Source organism: Bidens hawaiensis, unplaced genomic scaffold, assembly GCF_021521415.1.
Source record: "Bidens hawaiensis isolate Kalapana, Puna unplaced genomic scaffold, B.hawaiensis_p1.1 tig00020612_1, whole genome shotgun sequence".
NCBI lineage: Eukaryota > Viridiplantae > Streptophyta > Magnoliopsida > Asterales > Asteraceae > Bidens > Bidens hawaiensis.
The window spans coordinates 190986-213145 of record NW_027493153.1 but is presented as its reverse complement, the minus strand read 5'-3'; the positions used below and the strand labels follow the sequence as shown (position 1 = coordinate 213145).

Genomic DNA, 22160 nt, shown 5'->3' with positions numbered 1-22160 from the left:
TAAACATATCGTCTTTCTAGTTTAATTATTACCCTCAACGAACGAAGGTCCGGGGGCAGCGCCCCTGGCAGCGGGGTTCTAGGGGCGGCAGCCCCTAGCGGGTCCAAGGGGCAGAGCCCCTGGCTGGGGTTAAGCTGCCAGGTCAGCTTGGAAAATATTTATTTTCATTAACAGTCTTAACACATTTTCCATTAGGATTTTGAATCATTAAATAATTTGCTACATAAAATCCTAGGGCTTCTTTGTAATTAAATCATTCTTTTCTAAGTCCAGGACCATTCTGTCATTCTTTCAAAGTTCTGATTTGTCACTCAGTCCTTAACGAATGGAAATTCATAACGAATTACCCATTATAGCGAATCTGCCTTCGTAACGAATCAGGCATCTTAACGAACTGGTCCCTTTAGCGAATTGAACCTTAAAGAACTGATCTGGTCAACGAATGAACCCTATAACGAATGGAGTTCATTCGTCCCTCCCTTAACGAATGGCCTTAGCGAATGGCCTTAGCGAATGGCCTAGTTCGCCCTTATTTTCTTAACGAATTACATGCCAGTTCGCTAATCTTTCATTAGCGAATCGGCTGGCGAATCACATCTACTTCGCTAGTTACCCTTAGCAAATTAGGGTTAGGTCAGAGAATGTCGGAAACATTCTCTGACACGCTAACCTCGTACCAGCCTCCTTTCCGGCGCTGCCGCCGGAAAAATGCTGTTTCACCGGAAAAACGAGATCTAGCTCGTTTTCCACCGTTTTTCATCTCGTTTGATCCAGATCTGAGCTAGGGTGACCCCTAAGCTCATCATAGGTTCGGTTTATACCCGATTCCACCCGGATCTCGTGACTTAAACGGTTTAACGGTGTCGGCTCGTCGTTTCGTGTTTATATCTCACGGATTTAAGCTCATACAACAAAATACTATCATACCTTGGGTTGGGATCCGTTTCTTCTTCTATATTTCGGCTAGAGAGAGAGAGCTTAAGTGTGTGTTTTGAGAGGTGTATGGAATATGTGTGAATGAATGAAAATGGTTATTAAGTGTTTATATATATATGGATCATGGGCTTAAGCCCATGGTCCTTTCCTCTTTCTTTCATAACCCAAGTCCATAACCCATGTCCATTTGACCCAACACTAGCCCGACTCATAATGACTTGTATTTTCATTTATTAACTGAAACTAGAAAACGGGATGTTACATAAAGAGAATCATTAAATAGAATTAATTGTATCTTATTTTAGTTTATTTTTGATTTATTTTATTAACATGAAAATTAGAGAGATGGTAGATATACATGGAAAGTCTAGGCAACAACCAATAGAAAGAGGGGAAGTTGAGATAAAGCCTATTGCTTTAATATATATATATATAGATGTGGCCTAGCGGTAGCTAGAAAGGCTTGGGTTCTTCAGTGGAGGCTCAAGTTTAAGATCCACTTATGTCACTTTGGATAGATATTGACCATGAAAGATTTTAGCTAGGCCTTGAGATGTTGTCATTTCAGATCTTCAGCCCACCCGGGTTTTCGTTCAATCGTGTTTACGCAATAGAGTTTTGCTCTTGTGGCAGCACAACGACTGTCAAGTGTCATCCGGCGATATGTTTTCCCGGAGGAACGCCCAAAGCAAACTTTAAAGCCAACGTAAGCCCGGTTTAGACAACATAGTTTCTCCAAATTAGAGAGTACGGTAACTTACGCATACAAAGAAAGTCGCCTCTCTAAAAATAATTGTTATTACTATTATCATCAATATTATTGGTATGTAACATTTTGTTTTTTTAGGTTTTTTTTAGCTTTGGCTATAATATGATTATTTATTACTACTAGTTTTATTATTATTGTTTTCTGTAACGTTATTTTTTATAATCAATATTAGTATTATTATCATTATCATTATTATTTTTACTAATAACTTTTAGTCTTTTACTTTTATTCTATGAAATAATGGTTACCATTATACCATTTTGAACATGTTACCGTTTTATCTTTTGGTTACATAAAACATTGCTTCCCATTGCTTAAACGTATAGAAATACTCTAGAGGGAGATGAGAAGAAAAACCTTATATTAATAAGAAAAACTAATTATTTTTTATTAAATTATTGTTTTACTACTACTACTTTTTCCTTTTTTTAAAAAAAATAAAGGCTATAGTTTTACTATTACTTTTAACTTTTTTCTTGAGGTCTTATTAGTCTCACCGTCTAGAAATACGTGTGCTAAAAACAGGCAAACAAGCTAGTAGTTTAGTTTATAAGACAAGTTTGTTTACATTTTCGTGTAGTAAGTAAAACTTTACTTCCATGACTAAATTTTATTATAGTAAAACTTTCCCCATGCGATGTTAATGTTTATTTGAATAAAGAATGACTAAATACTTTATGTATTTGATGTAAAGTATTATACCAATCCACAGGAGAGCCGTCAAAATTTTGGAAGAAGAGCTTCAAACTCATGCAAAAAAAGTTTTGCCATCAACAAAAAAAATTCTTTTTTGCTGCAAGACAACGTTCGAAAATGGTTAATTGGCTTAGCAATTTTTTTAGGGTCAGGTTAAACATACTCCCTTTCTTGCTAACCATACCCCCCCCCCTCTCCTCTCCCAACACCATGAACTTTCATTTCCCCTTAACATTTGTAATTGACATTATAGTTCCTCTTATTGTATTTTATAATTCTCTCAAAATATCAAATAAAAAACTATTAAGTTTTTATTTTTGTTTTACAATTTTTTTTATATATTTTTGTTATTGATTTATTATTTTATTTCATTAAGATCTTATTAAAATTTTGTTTATCTTTTTTACATGTATAAAAAGTTTTGTATGTTTTCTCTAGCTAATTTTTTTTATATAAATTGTATTCAAAACAATTTGATTTTTTTTGTTAGATTTAGATACATGAGTTAATATTACTTGAGAAAAGAGCCAAATTTGTTTATCAAATTGTATGTTATTTAACCTTTTTATTTATGAAAACTAATATGATTTTTTATAAAAAGAATGTAAATTCTCTTAATTTAAAAAGAACGCTCTTCAAAAAGATTAAAACAAGTATTGAAAACAAACTTTTTTTTAAATAAGAAAAACAATGTTTATTATATAAGAAAAAAACGTTTTTCTAATTAAGAAAAAATATGTTTTTATTAAAGGCTTTTAAATATACATAAAAAGATAAATAGAAAAAAAAAAGTTGTTAAATAAAAATAGAATAAAAATGCTTTTATAAAAATAATAATGATAATAAAAGATAACAAAATGACAAAAAACAACAAAAAGGTTTAAATCGTATTAATGTAAAACCTAAAGGAGGGGGTATGTTTAGTAAAAATGGATAGGGGTGAGGTACGTTTAGCAGCACCCTTTTTTTAGAAAATTTTGGATTCAACATCTATATTTGCTAAGTTCAAGCATAAAAATGTATATTTGTTTAGATGCATAGTTAGTATTTTTTTTCCCTATTGAGAGTTTCACGATGAGGTAAGACAGGTCGTAAGACGTAGGAGAGTAAAAACTGAATAACCGAAACTAAAATAATCTACAAGCCGAATTGAAATAACCAACACAAACTAATAAACAACAATGTAACATCCCGAAATTTCTAAAGTAATATTTAATATATTATTTTGTCGGGTGAAATAAACGAGTTAGTGGAACGATAATAATAATAATAGCAAAATATGAAGACTTAGTAGGATAGTTAGATGGGATTAGATAGGGACCAAAAGGAAATATGGGCCTTCGGTCCATGGGCTTAAGGGAGTATAAATACCCCCTTAAACCCCAATCATTTCCATTCCATCCATTTATCCATCCTAATCTCTACACACCCCAAAACACACAACCCGAACCAAGATCCAAAGGCGAGGACCCGAGCTCGTTGGTGCTAGATCGTCGTGACGAACCAAAGCAACAAGACCAGCTCGTGTTCGTAGTTCGACTCATTTACGGTACGTTTATATTGAGAACTTGTCGTTTAGGTTTGGATTAGTATAGAAATGATAGATCTGTGTTTGTGTGGTAAAAACGAATCCAACAAAGCTAAACTTACTGAAAATGGTTACGATTTGATGGGTTAATCGATTGATAAAAGAACCCGTAACCTATATGCCTAAATCGCACCCTTTAAACATCGATGTTAGGTCAATTTGATGGTTGGGGTTTGTAGGCGCTGGTCAGACGATTCCGTGGATACCTAAATCGAGTTATTTGGTTAAGAAACGAAGACGATTAAGGACGAACAGTAGCTGCAGCCGACAACTTCGCCTGCAAGCTAAGTTCGCCTGATGAACTTCGCCTGCAAAGCTAAGTTCGCCTGATGACAACTTCGCCTAAAAGCTAAGTTCGCCTGATGACAACTTCGCCTAAAAGCTAAGTTCGCCTGATGACAACTTCGCCTAAAGCTAAGTTCGCCTGATGACAACTTCGCCTAAAGCTAAGTTCGCCTAAGGTTTAACTTCGCCTAGAGTCAAGTTCGATTAGAAAATAAATTAAAATGATAAGTAAAAGTAATCTAATACTAGGCCACCAGATTAAATCAGGCGAGTATTGATACGTGTAACTTATACAGTCAGCCGAGCTCAGTTAAAGAAGGGATTTACAACTATCGGAGGAAGAAGCAGAGTTCAGGTGAGTTTCTAGCCCCATTTCCTTGTTATGTTTTCGGGGCTGTGTGCATACTCGATATGAAGTGTGAATACACTTACCTTAAGTGGTAAGTGTATGCTATAGATGTTATACGAGGTATATAATTTATAATGCTTGTCGGTACGTGAACGATCTTCGGATATTGCACGTATCGCCAAGGATAGTAAATTCCAAGTGGTTGATAGTGTGTATGAATGTTATGATGTGACTTGTTTATTACGTAAATACTGAACTGATATGAAGTGTGATATAGGCAGGTAGAGGGGTGTTAGAAGTGGCAAGAGTCTAGTAAGGGTGTTAGTGGCATAATGTGAGCGCGTGATAGGGAAAGCCTGTACGTGTCATCGTTATTATGTGTGTATGATTGTTGATGTGACTTGCTTATTATGTAAATGATATGAAGCGTGTTGTAGACAAGTAGAGGTAGAGCGTGTTAGAAGTGGCAAGAGTCTAGTAAGAGTGTTAGTGGCATAACGATAGTACGTGGTAGGGTAAGCCTATACGTGACTTCGTTATTAAAGTGGCAAAGTGGCATAACGTTTTACGTTATTAAAGTGGCAAAGTGGCATAACGTTATACGTTATTAAAGTGGCAAAGTGGCATAACGTTATACGTTATTAAAGTGGCAAGGTGGCAAAGTGGTAGGCGTAAATAAGAGGCTAAGTGGTAATGTAAGCAGGTTAGATAGTGGACTACGTGTCTGCGGATACGTATATGATGCATGTAGTGGTTGTATGATAAGTTGCTTGATTAACTAGAACTCACTCAGCGTAGCTGACTTTTAGTATGCACGCAGGTGATCAGACCAAAGAACTAGCATGAGGATGGCACATGGCATGGATTGAACGGCTGGCATCTTAAGATGGAAGAAAAGATGTTTTAAATATAATGATTTGTTTTATAGTATCAAAGAAGATATTGAATGTTTTGTATCGAATGCTTCAAGTAAACGTTTCCGCGAAAGTTTTAATTAACTCTGATTGCAAGAACTGTGTTTATGAGTAAATCCGACGTTAAAGTAGGGCTACCGGGTTCGGGGCCTTACAAGTTGGTATCAGAGCATAAGTTCGAGAGGTTTAAGCATCCTACATGCTTAGACTCGAACAGATAATGGGATTTAAAATGAGAAAGAAAGAAGATGTCAGTTCAAGATAGTCATGTGTCACTCAAGCAAGCTCAGTAAAGGTAAAGTGTATGGTAAATGGTGTATGTTAATGTTGGCTTATTTGCTAAATGAAGAATGAGTGCAGGTTAGGGATAGGATTAATTGATCTTAACTGATTAACTGTTTAAGAGTATAAACAAGCACAAGTGAAATCATGAAGGGAAGTATGTAGAACCTGAGGAGTAACGCAAATAGTTAATTACACTTGATCAACGTCATTAACTACTTACCTTACGAATCATGTGCTAAATAATTCCTAGAGTGATAACATTTGTGTTTCCTTAGAGATAAGATAGATGACTGTTACAAAAGAGGAGGACACGAGAAGAATCTGAGGCAGAGCGATATACGAAAACAACATGACTCCAACTGCAAAAAGTAAAGAAGAAGTCACGCTTGGAGCTTGTAGTCAGATATGCTAAGAGAGTTGCCAAATTGTCACAAAAGCATCAAAGGAAGCCCTTGGAAAGAGGAGACGAGACTTGAGACATCGAGAGCCTCATGGACAAGCTACCTTAAATAGCTAAAACACATGACCACCATTCGATGGCTGCAAAGTCGGGAGTAAGAAGGATAACTCAGAAAGCAAAGGTGATTCAATAAAGTGTGCGATTATAAAGAAAAAGGTATTCATTTTAAAGAAATAAGCTAGGTTTCGGGGACGAAACCTCTTTAAGGAGGGAAGACTTGTAACATCCCGAAATTTCTAAAGTAATATTTAATATATTATTTTGTCGGGTGAAATAAACGAGTTAGTGGAACGATAATAATAATAGCAAAATATGAAGACTTAGTAGGATAGTTAGATGGGATTAGATAGAGACCAAAAGGAAGTATGGGCCTTCGGTCCATGGGCTTAAGGGAGTATAAATACCCCCTTAAACCCCAATCATTTCCATTCCATCCCATCCATTTATCCATCCTAATCTCTACACACCCCAAAACACACAACCCGAACCAAGATCCAAAGGCGAGGACCCGAGCTCGTTGGTGCTAGATCGTCGTGACGAACCAAAGCAACAAGACCAGCTCGTGTTCGTGGTTCGACTCATTTACGGTACGTTTATATCGAGAACTTGTCGTTTAGGTTTGGATTAGTATAGAATTGATAGATCTGTGTTTGTGTGGTAAAAACGAATCCAACAAAGGTAAACTTACTGAAAATGGCTACGATTTGATGGGTTAATCGATTGATAAAAGAACCCGTAACCTATATGCCTAAATCGCACCCTTTAAACATCGATGTTAGGTCGATTTGATGGTTGGGGTTTGTAGGCGCTGGTTAGACGATTCCGTGGATACCTAAATCGAGTTATTTGGTTAAGAAACGAAGACGATTAAGGACGAACAGTAGTTGCAGCCGACAACTTCGCCTGCAAGCTAAGTTCGCCTGATGAACTTCGCCTGCAAAGCTAAGTTCGCCTGATGAACTTCGCCTGCAAAGCTAAGTTCGCCTGATGACAACTTCGCCTAAAAGCTAAGTTCGCCTGATGACAACTTCGCCTAAAAGCTAAGTTCGCCTGATTACAACTTCGCCTAAAGCTAAGTTCGCCTAAGGTTTAACTTCGCCTAGAGTCAAGTTCGATTAGAAAATAAATTAAAACGATAAGTAAAAGTAATCTAATACTAGGCCACCAGATTAAATCAGGCGAGTATTGATACGTGTAACTTATACAGTCAGCCGAGCTCAGTTAAAGAAGGGATTTACAACTATCGGAGGAAGAAGCAGAGTTCAGGTGAGTTTCTAGCCCCATTTCCTTGTTAAGTTTTCGGGGCTGTGTGCATACTCGATGTGAAGTGTGAATACACTTACCTTAAGTGGTAAGTGTATGCTATAGATGTTATACGAGGTATATATTTTATAATGCTTGTCGGTACGTGAACGATCTTCGGATATTGCACGTATCGCCAAGGATAGTAAATTCCAAGTGGTTGATAGTGTGTATGAATGTTATGATGTGACTTGTTTATTACGTAAATACTGAACTGATATGAAGTGTGATATAGGCAGGTAGAGGGGTGTTAGAAGTGGCAAGAGTCTATTAAGGGTGTTAGTGGCATAATGTGAGCGCGTGATAGGGAAAGCCTGTACGTTTCATCGTTATTATGTGTGTATGATTGTTGATGTGACTTGCTTATTATGTAAATGATATAAAGCGTGTTGTAGACAAGTAGAGGTAGAGCGTGTTAGAAGTGGCAAGAGTCTAGTAAGAATGTTAGTGGCATAACGATAGTACGTGGTAGGGTAAGCCTATACGTGCCTTCGTTATTAAAGTGGCAAAGTGGCATAACGTTTTACGTTATTAAAGTGGCATAACGTTATACGTTATTAAAGTGGCAAAGTGGCATAACGTTATACGTTATTAAAGTGGCAAGGTGGCAAAGTGGTAGGCGTAAATAAGAGGCTAAGTGGTAATGTAAGCAGGTTAGATAGTGGACTACGTGTCTGCGGATACGTATATGATGCATGTAGTGGTTGTATGATAAGTTGCTTGATTAACTAGAACTCACTTAGCGTAGCTGACTTTTAGTATGCACGCAGGTGATCAGACCAAAGAACTAGCATGAGGATGGCACATGGCATGGATTGAACGGCTGGCATCTTAAGATGGAAGAATAGATGTTTTAAATATAATGATTTGTTTTATAGTATCAAAGAAGATATTGAATGTTTTGTATCGAATGCTTCAAGTAAACGTTTCCGCGAAAGTTTTAATTAACTCTGATTGCAAGAACTGTGTTTATGAGTAAATCCGACGTTAAAGTAGGGCTACCGGGTTCGGGGCCTTACAAGTTGGTATCAGAGCATAAGTTCGAGAGGTTTAAGCATCCTACATGCTTAGACTCGAATAGATAATGGGATTTAAAATGAGAAAGAAAGAAGATGTCAGTTCAAGATAGCCATGTGTCACTCAAGCAAGCTCAGTAAAGGTAAAGTGTATGGTAAATGGTGTATGTTAATGTTGGCTTATTTGCTAAATGAAGAATGAGTGCAGGTTAGGGATAGGATTAATTGATCTTAACTGATTAACTGTTTAAGAGTATAAACAAGCACAAGTGAAATCATGAAGGGAAGTATGTAGAACCTGAGGAGTAACGCAAATAGTTAATTACACTTGATCAACGTCATTAACTACTTACCTTACGAATCATGTGCTAAATAATTCCTAGAGTGATAACATTTGTGTTTCCTTAGAGATAAGATAGATGACTGTTACAAAAGAGGAGGACACGAGAAGAATCTGAGGCAGAGCGATATACGAAAACAACATGACTCCTACTGCAAAAAGTAAAGAAGAAGTCACGCTTGGAGCTTGTAGTCAGATATGCTAAGAGAGTTGCCAAATTGTCACAAAAGCATCAAAGGAAGCCCTTGGAAAGAGGAGACGAGACTTGAGACATCGAGAGCCTCATGGACAAGCTACCTTAAATAGCTAAAACACATGACCACCATTCGATGGCTGCAAAGTCGGGAGTAAGAAGGATAACTCAGAAAGCAAAGGTGATTCAATAAAGTGTGCGATTATAAAGAAAAAGGTATTCATTTTAAAGAAATAAGCTAGGTTTCGGGGACGAAACCTCTTTAAGGAGGGAAGACTTGTAACATCCCGAAATTTCTAAAGTAATATTTAATATATTATTTTGTCGGGTGAAATAAACGAGTTAGTGGAACGATAATAATAATAGCAAAATATGAAGACTTAGTAGGATAGTTAGATGGGATTAGATAGGGACCAAAAGGAAGTATGGGCCTTCGGTCCATGGGCTTAAGGGAGTATAAATACCCCCTTAAACCCCAATCATTTCCATTCCATCCATTTATCCATCCTAATCTCTACACACCCCAAAACACACAACCCGAACCAAGATCCAAAGGCGAGGACCCGAGCTCGTTGGTGCTAGATCGTCGTGACGAACCAAAGCAACAAGACCAGCTCGTGTTCGTGGTTCGACTCATTTACGGTACGTTTATATCGAGAACTTGTCGTTTAGGTTTGGATTAGTATAGAATTGATAGATCTGTGTTTGTGTGGTAAAAACGAATCCAACAAAGGTAAACTTACTGAAAATGGTTACGATTTGATGGGTTAATCGATTGATAAAAGAACCCGTAACCTATATGCCTAAATCGCACCCTTTAAACATCGATGTTAGGTCGATTTGATGGTTGGGGTTTGTAGGCGCTGGTCAGACGATTCCGTGGATACCTAAATCGAGTTATTTGGTTAAGAAACGAAGACGATTAAGGACGAACAGTAGTTGCAGCCGACAACTTCGCCTGCAAGCTAAGTTCGCCTGATGAACTTCGCCTGCAAAGCTAAGTTCGCCTGATGACAACTTCGCCTAAAAGCTAAGTTCGCCTGATGACAACTTCGCCTAAAAGCTAAGTTCGCCTGATGACAACTTCGCCTAAAGCTAAGTTCGCCTAAGGTTTAACTTCGCCTAGAGTCAAGTTCGATTAGAAAATAAATTAAAACGATAAGTAAAAGTAATCTAATACTAGGCCACCAGATTAAATCAGACGAGTATTGATACGTGTAACTTTTACAGTCAGCCGAGCTCAGTTAAAGAAGGGATTTACAACTATCGGAGGAAGAAGCAGAGTTCAGGTGAGTTTCTAGCCCCATTTCCTTGTTATGTTTTCGGGGCTGTGTGCATACTCGATGTGAAGTGTGAATACACTTACCTTAAGTGGTAAGTGTATACTATAGATGTTATACGAGGTATATATTTTATAATGCTTGTCGGTACGTGAACGATCTTCGGATATTGCACGTATCGCCAAGGATAGTAAATTCCAAGTGGTTGATAGTGTGTATGAATGTTATGATGTGACTTGTTTATTACGTAAATACTGAACTGATATGAAGTGTGATATAGGCAGGTAGAGGGGTGTTAGAAGTGGCAAGAGTCTAGTAAGGGTGTTAGTGGCATAATGTGAGCGCGTGATAGGGAAAGCCTGTACGTGTCATCGTTATTATGTGTGTATGATTGTTGATGTGACTTGCTTATTATGTAAATGATATGAAGCGTGTTGTAGACAAGTAGAGGTAGAGCGTGTTAGAAGTGGCAAGAGTCTAGTAAGAGTGTTAGTGGCATAACGATAGTACGTGGTAGGGTAAGCCTATACGTGCCTTCGTTATTAAAGTGGCAAAGTGGCATAACGTTTTACGTTATTAAAGTGGCAAAGTGGCATAACGTTATACGTTATTAAAGTGGCAAAGTGGCATAACGTTATACGTTATTAAAGTGGCAAGGTGGCAAAGTGGTAGGCGTAAATAAGAGGCTAAGTGGTAATGTAAGCAGGTTAGATAGTGGACTACGTGTCTGCGGATACGTATATGATGCATGTAGTGGTTGTATGATAAGTTGCTTGATTAACTAGAACTCACTCAACGTAGCTGACTTTTAGTATGCACGCAGGTGATCAGACCAAAGAACTAGCATGAGGATGGCACATGGCATGGATTGAACGGCAGGCATCTTAAGATGGAAGAAAAAATGTTTTAAATATAATGATTTGTTTGATAGTATCAAAGAAGATATTGAATGTTTTGTATCGAATGCTTCAAGTAAACGTTTCTGCGAAAGTTTTAATTAACTCTGATTGCAAGAACTGTGTTTATGAGTAAATCCGACGTTAAAGTAAGGCTACCGGGTTCGGGGCCTTACAAACAATTTCCAAAACTGAACCACGTCGAACGAGCCAAATAAATTGATAACATGATTGAGCCTCACAAAATCTGTTTGGATGTTCGTTATCAAAATTTACAAGCCGAAGACATTGTTTTGTCCATAAAGTTTTTATATCTATGCAAAACGTAAAGGTATTCATATTACAAATTTTACTATAATTGCTCGTTTTATGTCAGAAGCTTGTGATTTGGTTTTTGATGTAGCAAGTTGAGGAAAACAATTCTTAACTATTGACACTAAAAATAAAGAAGTTGATTCACTATAACAGAATTTTATAAGTTAAAACGAATAAGGTCCAAGTTCAAACCAATTTTTTTAAGCCACACACACTTTAGACCTAAATATACAATCCAAAACCAACTCATAAAAATGAAGTCTATGTAAAACCAGGCATTTGAAAATCCAAATTTGAGTGTTGTGACTTTTGTTTAAAATGGTTTAATTTTGTTAACATTTAAGGGCAGTCAAAAGTCGTTTTGAGTTATTTTTATTAAGGCTCTAAAAAAACTTCGTTCTCTCAGTTTTAAGAAATAAAAAGATTATTCAAGTTATACACAACTCTGAAAATGGTTTCGAAACATGAACATGTATTGCATTACTTTCTTACTTTACCACATGACCTGCGAGTATTAGGCCTAGCCAGGGAGTTTCGAGGGGATTACTCATGGAACGCGTATTGGCTGCCTAAACCAATTTGTACAGCATTGTTGTGAGTTGTGGCTCGCATTGAACTACAAGAATATTGGATAAATCTGGGATTTAATTTATGATATGCGATTAATTAGTAAAAATCGTTTACTGATGAACAATAATATTGGATAAAAAATTGATTGAAAAAACTTGTTTAAAAAAAGAACATGATTTGTAACTCTGAAAAGTAAAAAACTAAAACCTTTTACATTTGCATTCAACCGCCATTATTTCAAACTACGAGAGCCTATTAGCCTCGTGTATTTTATGTAAAAAATATGTCTGTGTTTATTGTATGTATCTCCACAGTTCAAAGAGATTCAGTTCCTAGTTTTACCCTCGTGTATTTTATGTAAAAAACATGTTAACATAAATATGTATCATATATATTTGTTGTTATAAACTATTTCCTCTAAGCAGTTCTATATATATAATTTCCCACAAGGTACATCCATAAGTTTTATAACAAAAGATGGATTTTTAACATGATTGGTGTTCAAGGTTCAAAAGCAACACAAAATTATAGAGAAACCAAATGGACTGGTTGACCAAAACCATTAATCCCCCTACTATTCCACTTTTGTAACTTATCATCCAAAATATCAAAACATAACACTAATACTAAAACCACTAAGCTAGCTAGATCATCGTCAGCAGATTTAAGGTTAGCAATCAAAGATCGAAATATTGCCCCAACACATTACTAAGATCCTGTTTATGATACTAAGCTATTTAGAAGACTGCTTTTAATCCCCCTATTAATATGATTGGTTGGGCCAGATGAAGAACTCAGCCGGAGGCGGCATTAACGCCATTGGACCAGAGGTTTGAGGCGCTCCCGTGTGGCCAGACTGAAGATGATGAAACAGACTCTGGTGATGATACATTGGCACTTGCACCGAGCTTGAGTTCTGATCATATGGTAACGCGTAAACAGGCTGCGCAGAAGCAAAGCTGATGTTGCTTCCGCCAGTGTTGCCGCCTGCTACACCATTGTACTGTGGCGACGGGGTTCCCATCAAAGCTTTTGGCTCCGCCTCGGAGGCGGCAACTTTCAGCCGCTTTGCTGATCCACCAACGGGAAGTGAGCTGCTGGAAATTGCCTCCACATCATACCGATTCATCTCGAAGTTTGTCACCGCGTTCACCCCTCTAAACTTGATTGCTGCAATGTCGTAAGCCTCAGCTGCTTCCTCTTCGGTGGCTGAAATCATAGCATAACATATTATTATTCATGTACTACATACGTGTTAACATGTTAACGAAACAACAAAATATTAGAACTTACTGAAAGTCCCGAGGTAAAGATCTTTGTTTCCAGCAACACGCCCGATCCTCGCTTGCCAGCGACCTTGTTGGTGATGTCTTGTTACCCCTCGGTAGATCGAGGCTCCCCTAGAAAACCCACTGCTTTTCCTGTGCAAAGCAAGGAAAAACATATTAGATTTTCTTACATAAACAAATATATGATTTAACTTATGTTCTAATATCTAATGTTATATGGAACTAAACTACCTTCTCAATGATGCAATGAATTCTTGTTTAGTTGCGCTTTTCATGTCTTCCAATTCTTGTGCATAGTTTGCAACCTTGAAACAGATTAAAAGTTAATCATACGATTAAACGAACAAACAATCAATGAAGCCAATAACAAAAGGCATAGCAAGTTTACAGGAAAGTTTGTAGTGGCGGTGGGACCCCAGTACTTCAAAGCCGCCAAATCATACGATCTTGCCGCCTTATCCTCCTTGTCATAACCACCTAATATTATTGTTCATCCAAAAACCATTAGGACCATGCGAAAATTAAAAATAAAAATAATCTTGCCAAGTTATAACCACCTAATTAATTATCTCACCTAAATACACTGCGGATCCAAGAATCGAACAGCAATCAGCAGAAACCATGCAAAAATAGAACATGAACATTAGCTTACATTAGTGGTCCAATAGCAAAGCACAAAACAACTTTCATATAAAGCAAAAGCTAAAGACTGCAAACACTTTTAATGCATGCATATGTGCACGGGTGTGTGCATGTTTTTAAAACCAAAATGTAAAAATCAAGATTCGGCCTGACCCATTAAATTATGACAATATACCTCTCAAAAGGTTTAGCTGATTAAAGAAAGTGTTACAACTACTCAAAAAGACACGTGTTTAAAACAAAATTTTTAATGAACTTAAAAGAAGTTTGACTGGTCAACGCAATGAGAAACGAGGGGGGTAAAAGTGGAAAAAAGAAAAAGGGAAAGTAAAAGCAAAGGCGTATGTGTACGAAAGGACAGAGAACAACAGGCACACTACGTAGGAAACAGGCTAATAATATATGTGATAGATTTGGAGAGAGAAAGGAAGTAGAGGGAGTAATGTGTAAAAACCAATGGACAAAAATGGGAAGCCTATCAGGAATGAAAACCTAGTGGGGAAGCATGAATACAGAAAGAAAAGAAACTGGAGGAAAGTACTGAAAATGGCATATTACAACATCAATCAATCATCAATCAACAACTAAGTTCTCATATATTTCAAATCTATGATCATATTTTACCTTCAAAGTCAAATAAACTTTAGGTACTACTCTACTACCTCAATTTTTTTAATTTTTGTTTAGATGATCAATTTTATCAATTCAAAGTTTCAAACCTTGTGCACTTTTGTGGCTTTGAGAAACATCGAACCAAACTGACAACACTAAGGGCGTCGATCAATCCAAATGGTTTGGTTTTACGGTTCGAGTTTCTCGGTTCGACTCATTTTTTCTAAAACATTATTCTTGTATTACAGTTTCTAAAATTATAAAAATTTTATTATTATGATGCCTATTGGCAACTATGTATCTGAAAATAATAGTAACTATATAGTCCGATTCCAACTTTCATACCTAATCAAACTGTTTAAACCATCAAAACGTCAAAACCAAACCAAACCATTCGGTTCTCAAACCAACCATTTAGGTAGGTCAATTTCCACATTTCTGAGCCACCCTAGTTATACACAAAGTACAAAAATCTTGATAGTTTTATCATGGCCGAAAGCCTCAAGCATATCCCGGATCTTAATAACAGTGAAATGCCTAAGATACTCCACAACTTCTCAGAAACACATTTTTTTTTTACATAAACTCAAGAACATATAAATTAATCCACACACACACGCACACATATCAACAACATATATTATTTGACATAATCTCAAGAACATATAAATCCACACACACGTATGTCATATGTAACTTTGAAGAACACACACACACAAATATATAGATAAAAATAATAATCAGATTTAGATTCTTAGGTTATAAAAATATTGTTAATGTTAATTAGGAGTGCGTGTGCTAGTATAGTACCTTGACGTCCTTTCCTTGCTTGACCCTCCCTCCTACAGCTATTATCCCAAAGATGCGCTTCGTATCTACCAGTCCACCTATGTCTGTCACGCGTACATCATATCAAATCTTCATTAATTTATACATATAAACCATTTTCATTATTTACCAACACAAAATCAATTAAATTAAAAACAACTTAATAATTAATATTGTATATAATTTGCATACCTAGTAACACCCCTATAGATCGATGTCCTTTGTCCAAACGTATCAGCAATCTTCGTACAGCTATTATTATTCTGCTCATGACCGGACTCCACCGCCACAATCGCCTTCTGATTATTCTGCTCTTGTCCTCCTGTCCCACCAGTATTATTATTAGCAATCCCTAATGACAAAGCATTCATCGGACACTGTACATAAGCCAACTCGTTACCCGACTCAATCGACTGCCCAGCGAAGTCAGTCAGATGCGTACCCGAGTCATCCACCTCCGACCCCGAGTTCGCCGAGAACCCACCGGTAGTAATACCATTCAGATCTTGCTGCTCGGTAAAGTAAACAGACCCACTTCCATCATACATATGGGTCAACGACGACGAGTCTTGTGTCTCCGTTTGTGACACATCAGCATACCGGAACGACTGAGCCGTCGTGTCGCCGCCGAGAAAGTCCTCCAGCTTTGGTGCTTGTGGCTGGTTGATGTGTGACTCCATGAAGCTTCTGAACAACGGCGAGTCGTCGGTAACGGTGGTGTTGGTGTACATCGCCGGTGGTTTGTCTCCGGTACTCCAACCTGCACCGACGGAAATTATTATTATTATTATTATTATTATTATTATTATTATTATTATTATTATTATTAACCGACTGTAACCAAAGTACCACACACATGCAAATCCATAGCATATATATACAACATATAGATTACATCATGAAATATTAATTTCAACATAACTGATGACATAAAATCTTATTTTCCTCAACTGCTTTTCTTCTTTATCCGACAAAAACCAGATGTTTAGGATGATATTTATTTATAAAACTTACAAAATTAATTAATAAAAAAACAATAGAAGATTAACAATATTATACCGTTAGCATAGAAATTAAACCGAAATATCGGATATAATTATTTATAAAATTTATAAACTTATAAAACTTACAAAAACAAAAACAAAAAAAATAAAAAAGAATAATAATATTATACCGCTAGCATAGAAATGATTATCATTGAAGTAAAACTGTTGAGGCTGAGAGGTGGCAGAAGTGAGCATATCCATGGGAGAAAGAGAAAACGAGAGCCAGTTATTCTCAGGAGCCATATATATTCCGGTGGAGTTAAACTGTTAATTATCTAATAATAATAATAGGTGAAGTAATATTATGCATGTTTGTTGGTTATATTGTTTGGGATGAATGAAAGGTTAAAGTAAAGATTGATTGATTAGTAACTAAGGGAGGTGTAGGTGTGTGTGTGCACATGCAGAGGCTAGGTTTCCGGCACCGGCAAAGGTAAGGGGTACAGCTTGTTGATCTTGAATGTTAATGTTAGAAGAGAGAGAGAAAGGTTAATATTAAGAGAGGATGTGGAGGTTTATAATGGGGTGAAAGAGTCGGTTTCATCTGCCACACCGGCGGAAAACCAGAGGGAAAAAACAAAACATTGTCTCTTCGGTTTCATTTAATATTCTGGTTACCTCTTCATTTTATCTTTTGACTACATTTTATCTTTTTTCCTATTTTACTTTTATTTATTTATTTATAAACATAATGTTAATCCACTATATATTTGTGTTTTTATTGTATTAACTAATAAGTAATTTTATTTATGGAATTATTTAGCATTTAATTAACCATTTATTTTATATCTCAAGGAAATATAAATAAGATAAAATTCTCAAAATAAATGTTTATGAAAACGTTTTTCAAGTTTTATGTGTCATTTCAAGAAATTATCAAAATATGTATTATAAACTAGTCGTGACGAGTAGTTTGTAGAAGCAGTTAAAACTTGTCACATGCCCTTAAATTAACTGTAACAAGGAGATTCACTAATCATTTACTCGTCACGACTAAATAAGTTTCATGTCTCGTAATCAACACCCACGAGTAATTCATATGTCCTTTAGTCGCGGCGACGAGTGTACCTGGTTTACATTCCCTACACGAGTAGTTATTATTAGTTAACTCGCCGCTACTAGTTTAGCCTTACAATCTACTCGTCGCGATTAAAGAATGAATTAATCGTGGGCGTTGATTGTGAGGCATAAAACTTATTTAGTCGTGACGAATAACTTGTTTGTTGTTTTTTTTAAGTATTTAGGAGTATAGTTTGTTGTTTTTTTTAAGTTCTTAATTCCTAAAACTTTACATGATTAAACATCTTGTCTAATAAAGATGGTATTTTATAGCTGCCTATAAATAGTCACATATAATATCGTTTACAATTTAAACTATTTACATAACACAACCGTTTATATTATTAGGGAGAAGTTCTTGAAAAAAAAAAGAATCTCTCATATAATAGTAACCACTTTTAAAACTGTTCCAATTATGTCACTCATACATATTTTTTTTTTCAAATTTGGTCACTAAATCTTCAAATTGTGTCTTATTGATTTTTGTGTGCGTTAAGAACGAAATGGAGGATAAGATATTGGGGTCGGAATTTGCAATATATGTAGTTATATTTAAAAAAAAATAAAAAACGTTAATTATTTTAAAATTTAAAAAATGAAAAATAAAATTCACGTCGCCACTCAACGTCAACATAAAAAATAAAAAGATTTCCTATGTGAAACAAAAAATAAAACCGCTAAAAAACATGTTAAAACCTTTAATTTAATAAAATATGAAATTTGAGTGACTTAATTGGAATACTTTTTAAAGTTGAGTGACCTATTTAGAAACACTTTTAAAATTTGGTTATTATTCTATGAAGTTGCCACTTCCTTTTATATCTTATTAATCTTCGTCAGATATTAAATAAAAAATCAAATGTAGTTAACGAGTTAACACTTTTGTAAAAAGAAATAAAAGATAGAAAAATATAAATGTATCACATTTAAGGTAATATACAAAACTCGTTAACTACATTTGGTTTTTTATTTAATATTTGACGAAGATTAATAAGATATAAAAGGAATGGAAAAAAATGTTAGAAAAATGTTTCTCGAAGCTTTCTCACATTTTTTAAGTTTTTAAGTTTATCGCTTTTTGTATGTTACTATTTATCTAAACATTTTTGTTATATCACGTGAGCAAGATTATCATTTTCTATTAGACTATGTGTTGTCGTTTAACGTCTATCATCAGACTCAGCCTTAGATGCATCACTTTTGTAGGTTATTGGACGTGAGCAAAATTAGTAAACTAATTTCTCTTCTGATCTCAAATGAAAAGTTAAATTTTTTATATATGAACGTGCATGTTTGTGATTGTTTCTTTAAAATATTTTTTGCTTTTAAGAGACAAAATGTTCAAAATGCCCCTCCGAAAACACCTAAAAGCACCAATTGGTGCTTTTGTATGGGCATTTTGGACATTTTTCCTCTCCAAAAAGCAAAAAGCATTATAAAGAAGCAATCCCAAACACCCCCGAAATTATTTTTTCTTTTATTTATCTTTGAATATGTTAATTCCTATTTAACATGTATGTGCCTTTTTTGGATTAATCATATAAAAAGGAACATTATTTCACATCACCAAGAAGAAAAAGAAGACAATGTATACGTTTTAAATGTGGGGTTGAACTTTAGATGATGTAAGTTGTTATTAATAGTTATTTAACACAAAGTATTTGGTTTTGTGGTTCCAAGGTATTGGATAATCTGTCATTTATTCATAAATCGTAATGATACAAGTTTCGTGGTTGTAAAAAAACATGTGTAATTTAGAAGCAGAGTTTGAAAGTGTGCGAGTTAATATTCAGAAAAAAAAAATGAGATTTATCGCCAAGTCACTTAAGTGCGTGAATAGCTTATTAATCTTATGTATTTGATACTGCATATAGTTATACTGTTGTAGTTTAATAATTTTTAATTACTAGATGAATAATCATTGTTTGATATTCAAATAATCAAACTGATATATGTGAAGAGGAAAACCATCTTGAATAAGGAAATTAATTGATGCAAGTGAGGATCTTGATGTTGATTTATTGGGAGTAAAGAGGTGTCTTTTACCCTGAGTTGTCATAACTCTCTACCTCTATGTATTATGTGTCACGTATCACCCAGTCAAAGTTTTTTTCTTACAAAAGCAGCGTGTAATCATAACACTCCACCCTAGGCGTTATGTGTCATGTGGCTCACAGTCACTATTAATCTTATTTGTTTTTTTAAATAATAATTCATTTAATTAATTAAACATAAAATTAAAAAACAACATTAAAATTTTAAAAATACATTAAACTTCCAAATAAAAACTAAATTAAAATAAAAAAAACTACATTAAATTAAAAAAATACATAAATAATACTAATAACACTACAAGTTGTATTTTTCTAAAATTTTCGTTTGTCGAGCGGTTTTTAGAGATTGGACTCTCAGGTCGTCTTCAGATAGCTCGCTTGATAAAATCTCGAAGTCTTTGTCCATTTCATTCCTTCTAAGTAGTTCGACGGCGTCCAAACTTACTTTAAGTCGTTGGGTTCCAAGTTCGTGTAAATCTTGGAGTCGAGTGTTCATTTCTTTGAATTGACTTTCCATTTCGGCATTCGACCGTTGCCGACGACGAAGCGACCCCTTTCCCCCTTCCCTTGCCCTTACTTCTTCTAGCCCCGGCCGAGGCATCTCGGTAGTAATCACGACTTCATTATCGCTTAGGCTGAAGTTTCGAGCGTTGGAACGGGGCATGTCTGGATCAACCGAAGACGATGTTTTAGACTTTTTTTACGCGGACCACCTTTGGCGATGGCAACCAAAACCTGGCCCCATTTTGGATGAAACCTCAAGTACTCTTTCCAAATGCCAAAGTAATTGAAGGCCCCCGAGACCTTATGTTGATACTCTGTCAACGCGTTTTCCATGACATCCGCGTCCGAGACACCACTACTCCTCGTTCGATTCATCCGAGAGAAAACCGTATGGAAACCCATGCATTTGGGGTTTATGTCGCCCCATTTCGACAGTAACGAATCTTTTTCTCGACACGAGTCCCCGCCAAGTTCGTGGAACAACTCTTTAATTTTGTGCCAAAATATCCCTGTTTTTTGATAGTTCACTAAAAAAAATAAAAACATTACAAGTTCAATGTTTGTTCTATGAAATTTAAAAAAAATATATATGTATTTTAAAAACATACCGCACTTGGCATCTTCCGATATCGCGCACTAAGCACGAGCACATAGTACGCATTCATCGTTACTCCACGGTATCACCGTCTTTTTAACCCGAGGTTCGCCAGCGGGCTTCTTTGCGTGTTTTCTCGAACGTCCGCGTTGGCTCGAACCGCCTACGGTCTCCGGGACGGGTTGTGTCTCCGGCACGAACTCGTCGTCGGGTTGGGTCTTCGGGATGGGTTGGGAACCCGAACCGGCAAAAATGTTTGTTGTTGGGTTTTGGAAACCGGGCACCGCATTTGACATAGAGTTTTGTAAATATGCAATGTACGCGGCCATTTGCGGGTCGAACGGATTCAGGACGGGTACGGTTGGCAACGAGGCGGTAGATGGGTTCGGTTGTGGATTTTGGTTGCCTTGACGGGCAAATTGACCGAAACCGAGAACATTTTGGTTGTTATTCGGAAACATTTTGGTAGAAATATTTGTGTAAAAAATACAATTGGTATAGAAGTGAGAGTAATGTGTTAAAAAATGAGTTTGGTTTGTTTTTATAGTATAAATTTAATTAATAATTTTTTTAAAAAAACCCAACAGTAACTTTTTTTTTATTTGTGTGCATTTTCAAGCGCCGTAATCAAAACACGCTAAAAAAACTCAAAACGCGGGTGGGGGGGGGGGGGAGTTGCCCCTGGCGTTATACACCAAAACGCAGGGGAAAACGCTGGATTACGGATGGTCTAAACTTATGTTAATGAATATAAACCTCATGTTTGATTTTTTTTGGAATTAAAGAAGAATCACTTACTTGTGAAGTTGATGTTGGATATGAATATACAATAAGCATCATTGCCGCTTAGATTGAAAAAAAAAACGTAAATTAAGAAGCTAGTGAAGATTGAACTAAAAATGAAGATTTTTTAATAAGAAAGTCAACAAAAAAAATGTGTATAATAAAGAGATGACAATTTCTAGAAAGGAATTGCCACCAATGATGATGTAAGAACCTACAAGGGGATGAGTGTATCCAAGTTTGTAGACCTATAAATGTATTCTCACACAAATGCAATGATTTATGATTTATAGTGGCTTGGTTGGATATTGGTAAATTCATATTGGTCTATTCCTTGGTCTTCATTTTCAAGAAACTAGATTTATCATCAATTTTTTATTTTTTAAGAGCATGTTAATATCACCTTGTGCATATTTGTTTTGATGTTTGTTGATCTAAATCTTGATTATTTAACTTCCATCTAAATTTAAGTACAACTTATTATGATGTTATCTAAATACTTATTTTCATAATAATATTCTTTCCCGTAATCTTCTGATCAAAAGTGTAGAATA

General features: G+C 35.8%; 1 protein-coding gene across 1 annotated transcript; it reads right to left on the bottom strand.

The window, feature by feature from the left end:
* Positions 1-12794: 12794 nt before the first annotated feature.
* LOC143561196 (AP2-like ethylene-responsive transcription factor AIL6) lies at positions 12795-17221 on the bottom strand. Its single transcript, XM_077049318.1, has 8 exons — positions 16740-17221; positions 15758-16325; positions 15548-15630; positions 14058-14066; positions 13872-13960; positions 13715-13788; positions 13488-13615; positions 12795-13403 (listed from the first exon to the last, which is right to left on the bottom strand). The coding sequence occupies exons 1-8, from the start codon at positions 16852-16854 to the stop codon at positions 12958-12960; spliced, it is 1512 nt and encodes a 503-aa protein (XP_076905433.1). The 5' UTR covers positions 16855-17221; the 3' UTR covers positions 12795-12957.
* Between the last annotated feature and the right edge of the window lie 4939 nt (positions 17222-22160).

Excerpts from the sequence above, each read along its gene's own strand:
- LOC143561196 (XM_077049318.1), bottom strand. The coding sequence starts at position 16,854 with ATGGCTCCTGAGAATAACTGGCTCTCGTTTTCTCTTTCTCCCATGGAT. Across the intron at positions 13,789-13,871 it reads CCGCCACTACAAACTTTCCT|GTTGCAAACTATGCACAAGA; the intron begins GTAAACTTGCTA and ends ATCTGTTTCAAG. Across the intron at positions 13,404-13,487 it reads TCTTTACCTCGGGACTTTCA|CCACCGAAGAGGAAGCAGCT; the intron begins GTAAGTTCTAAT and ends CTATGATTTCAG.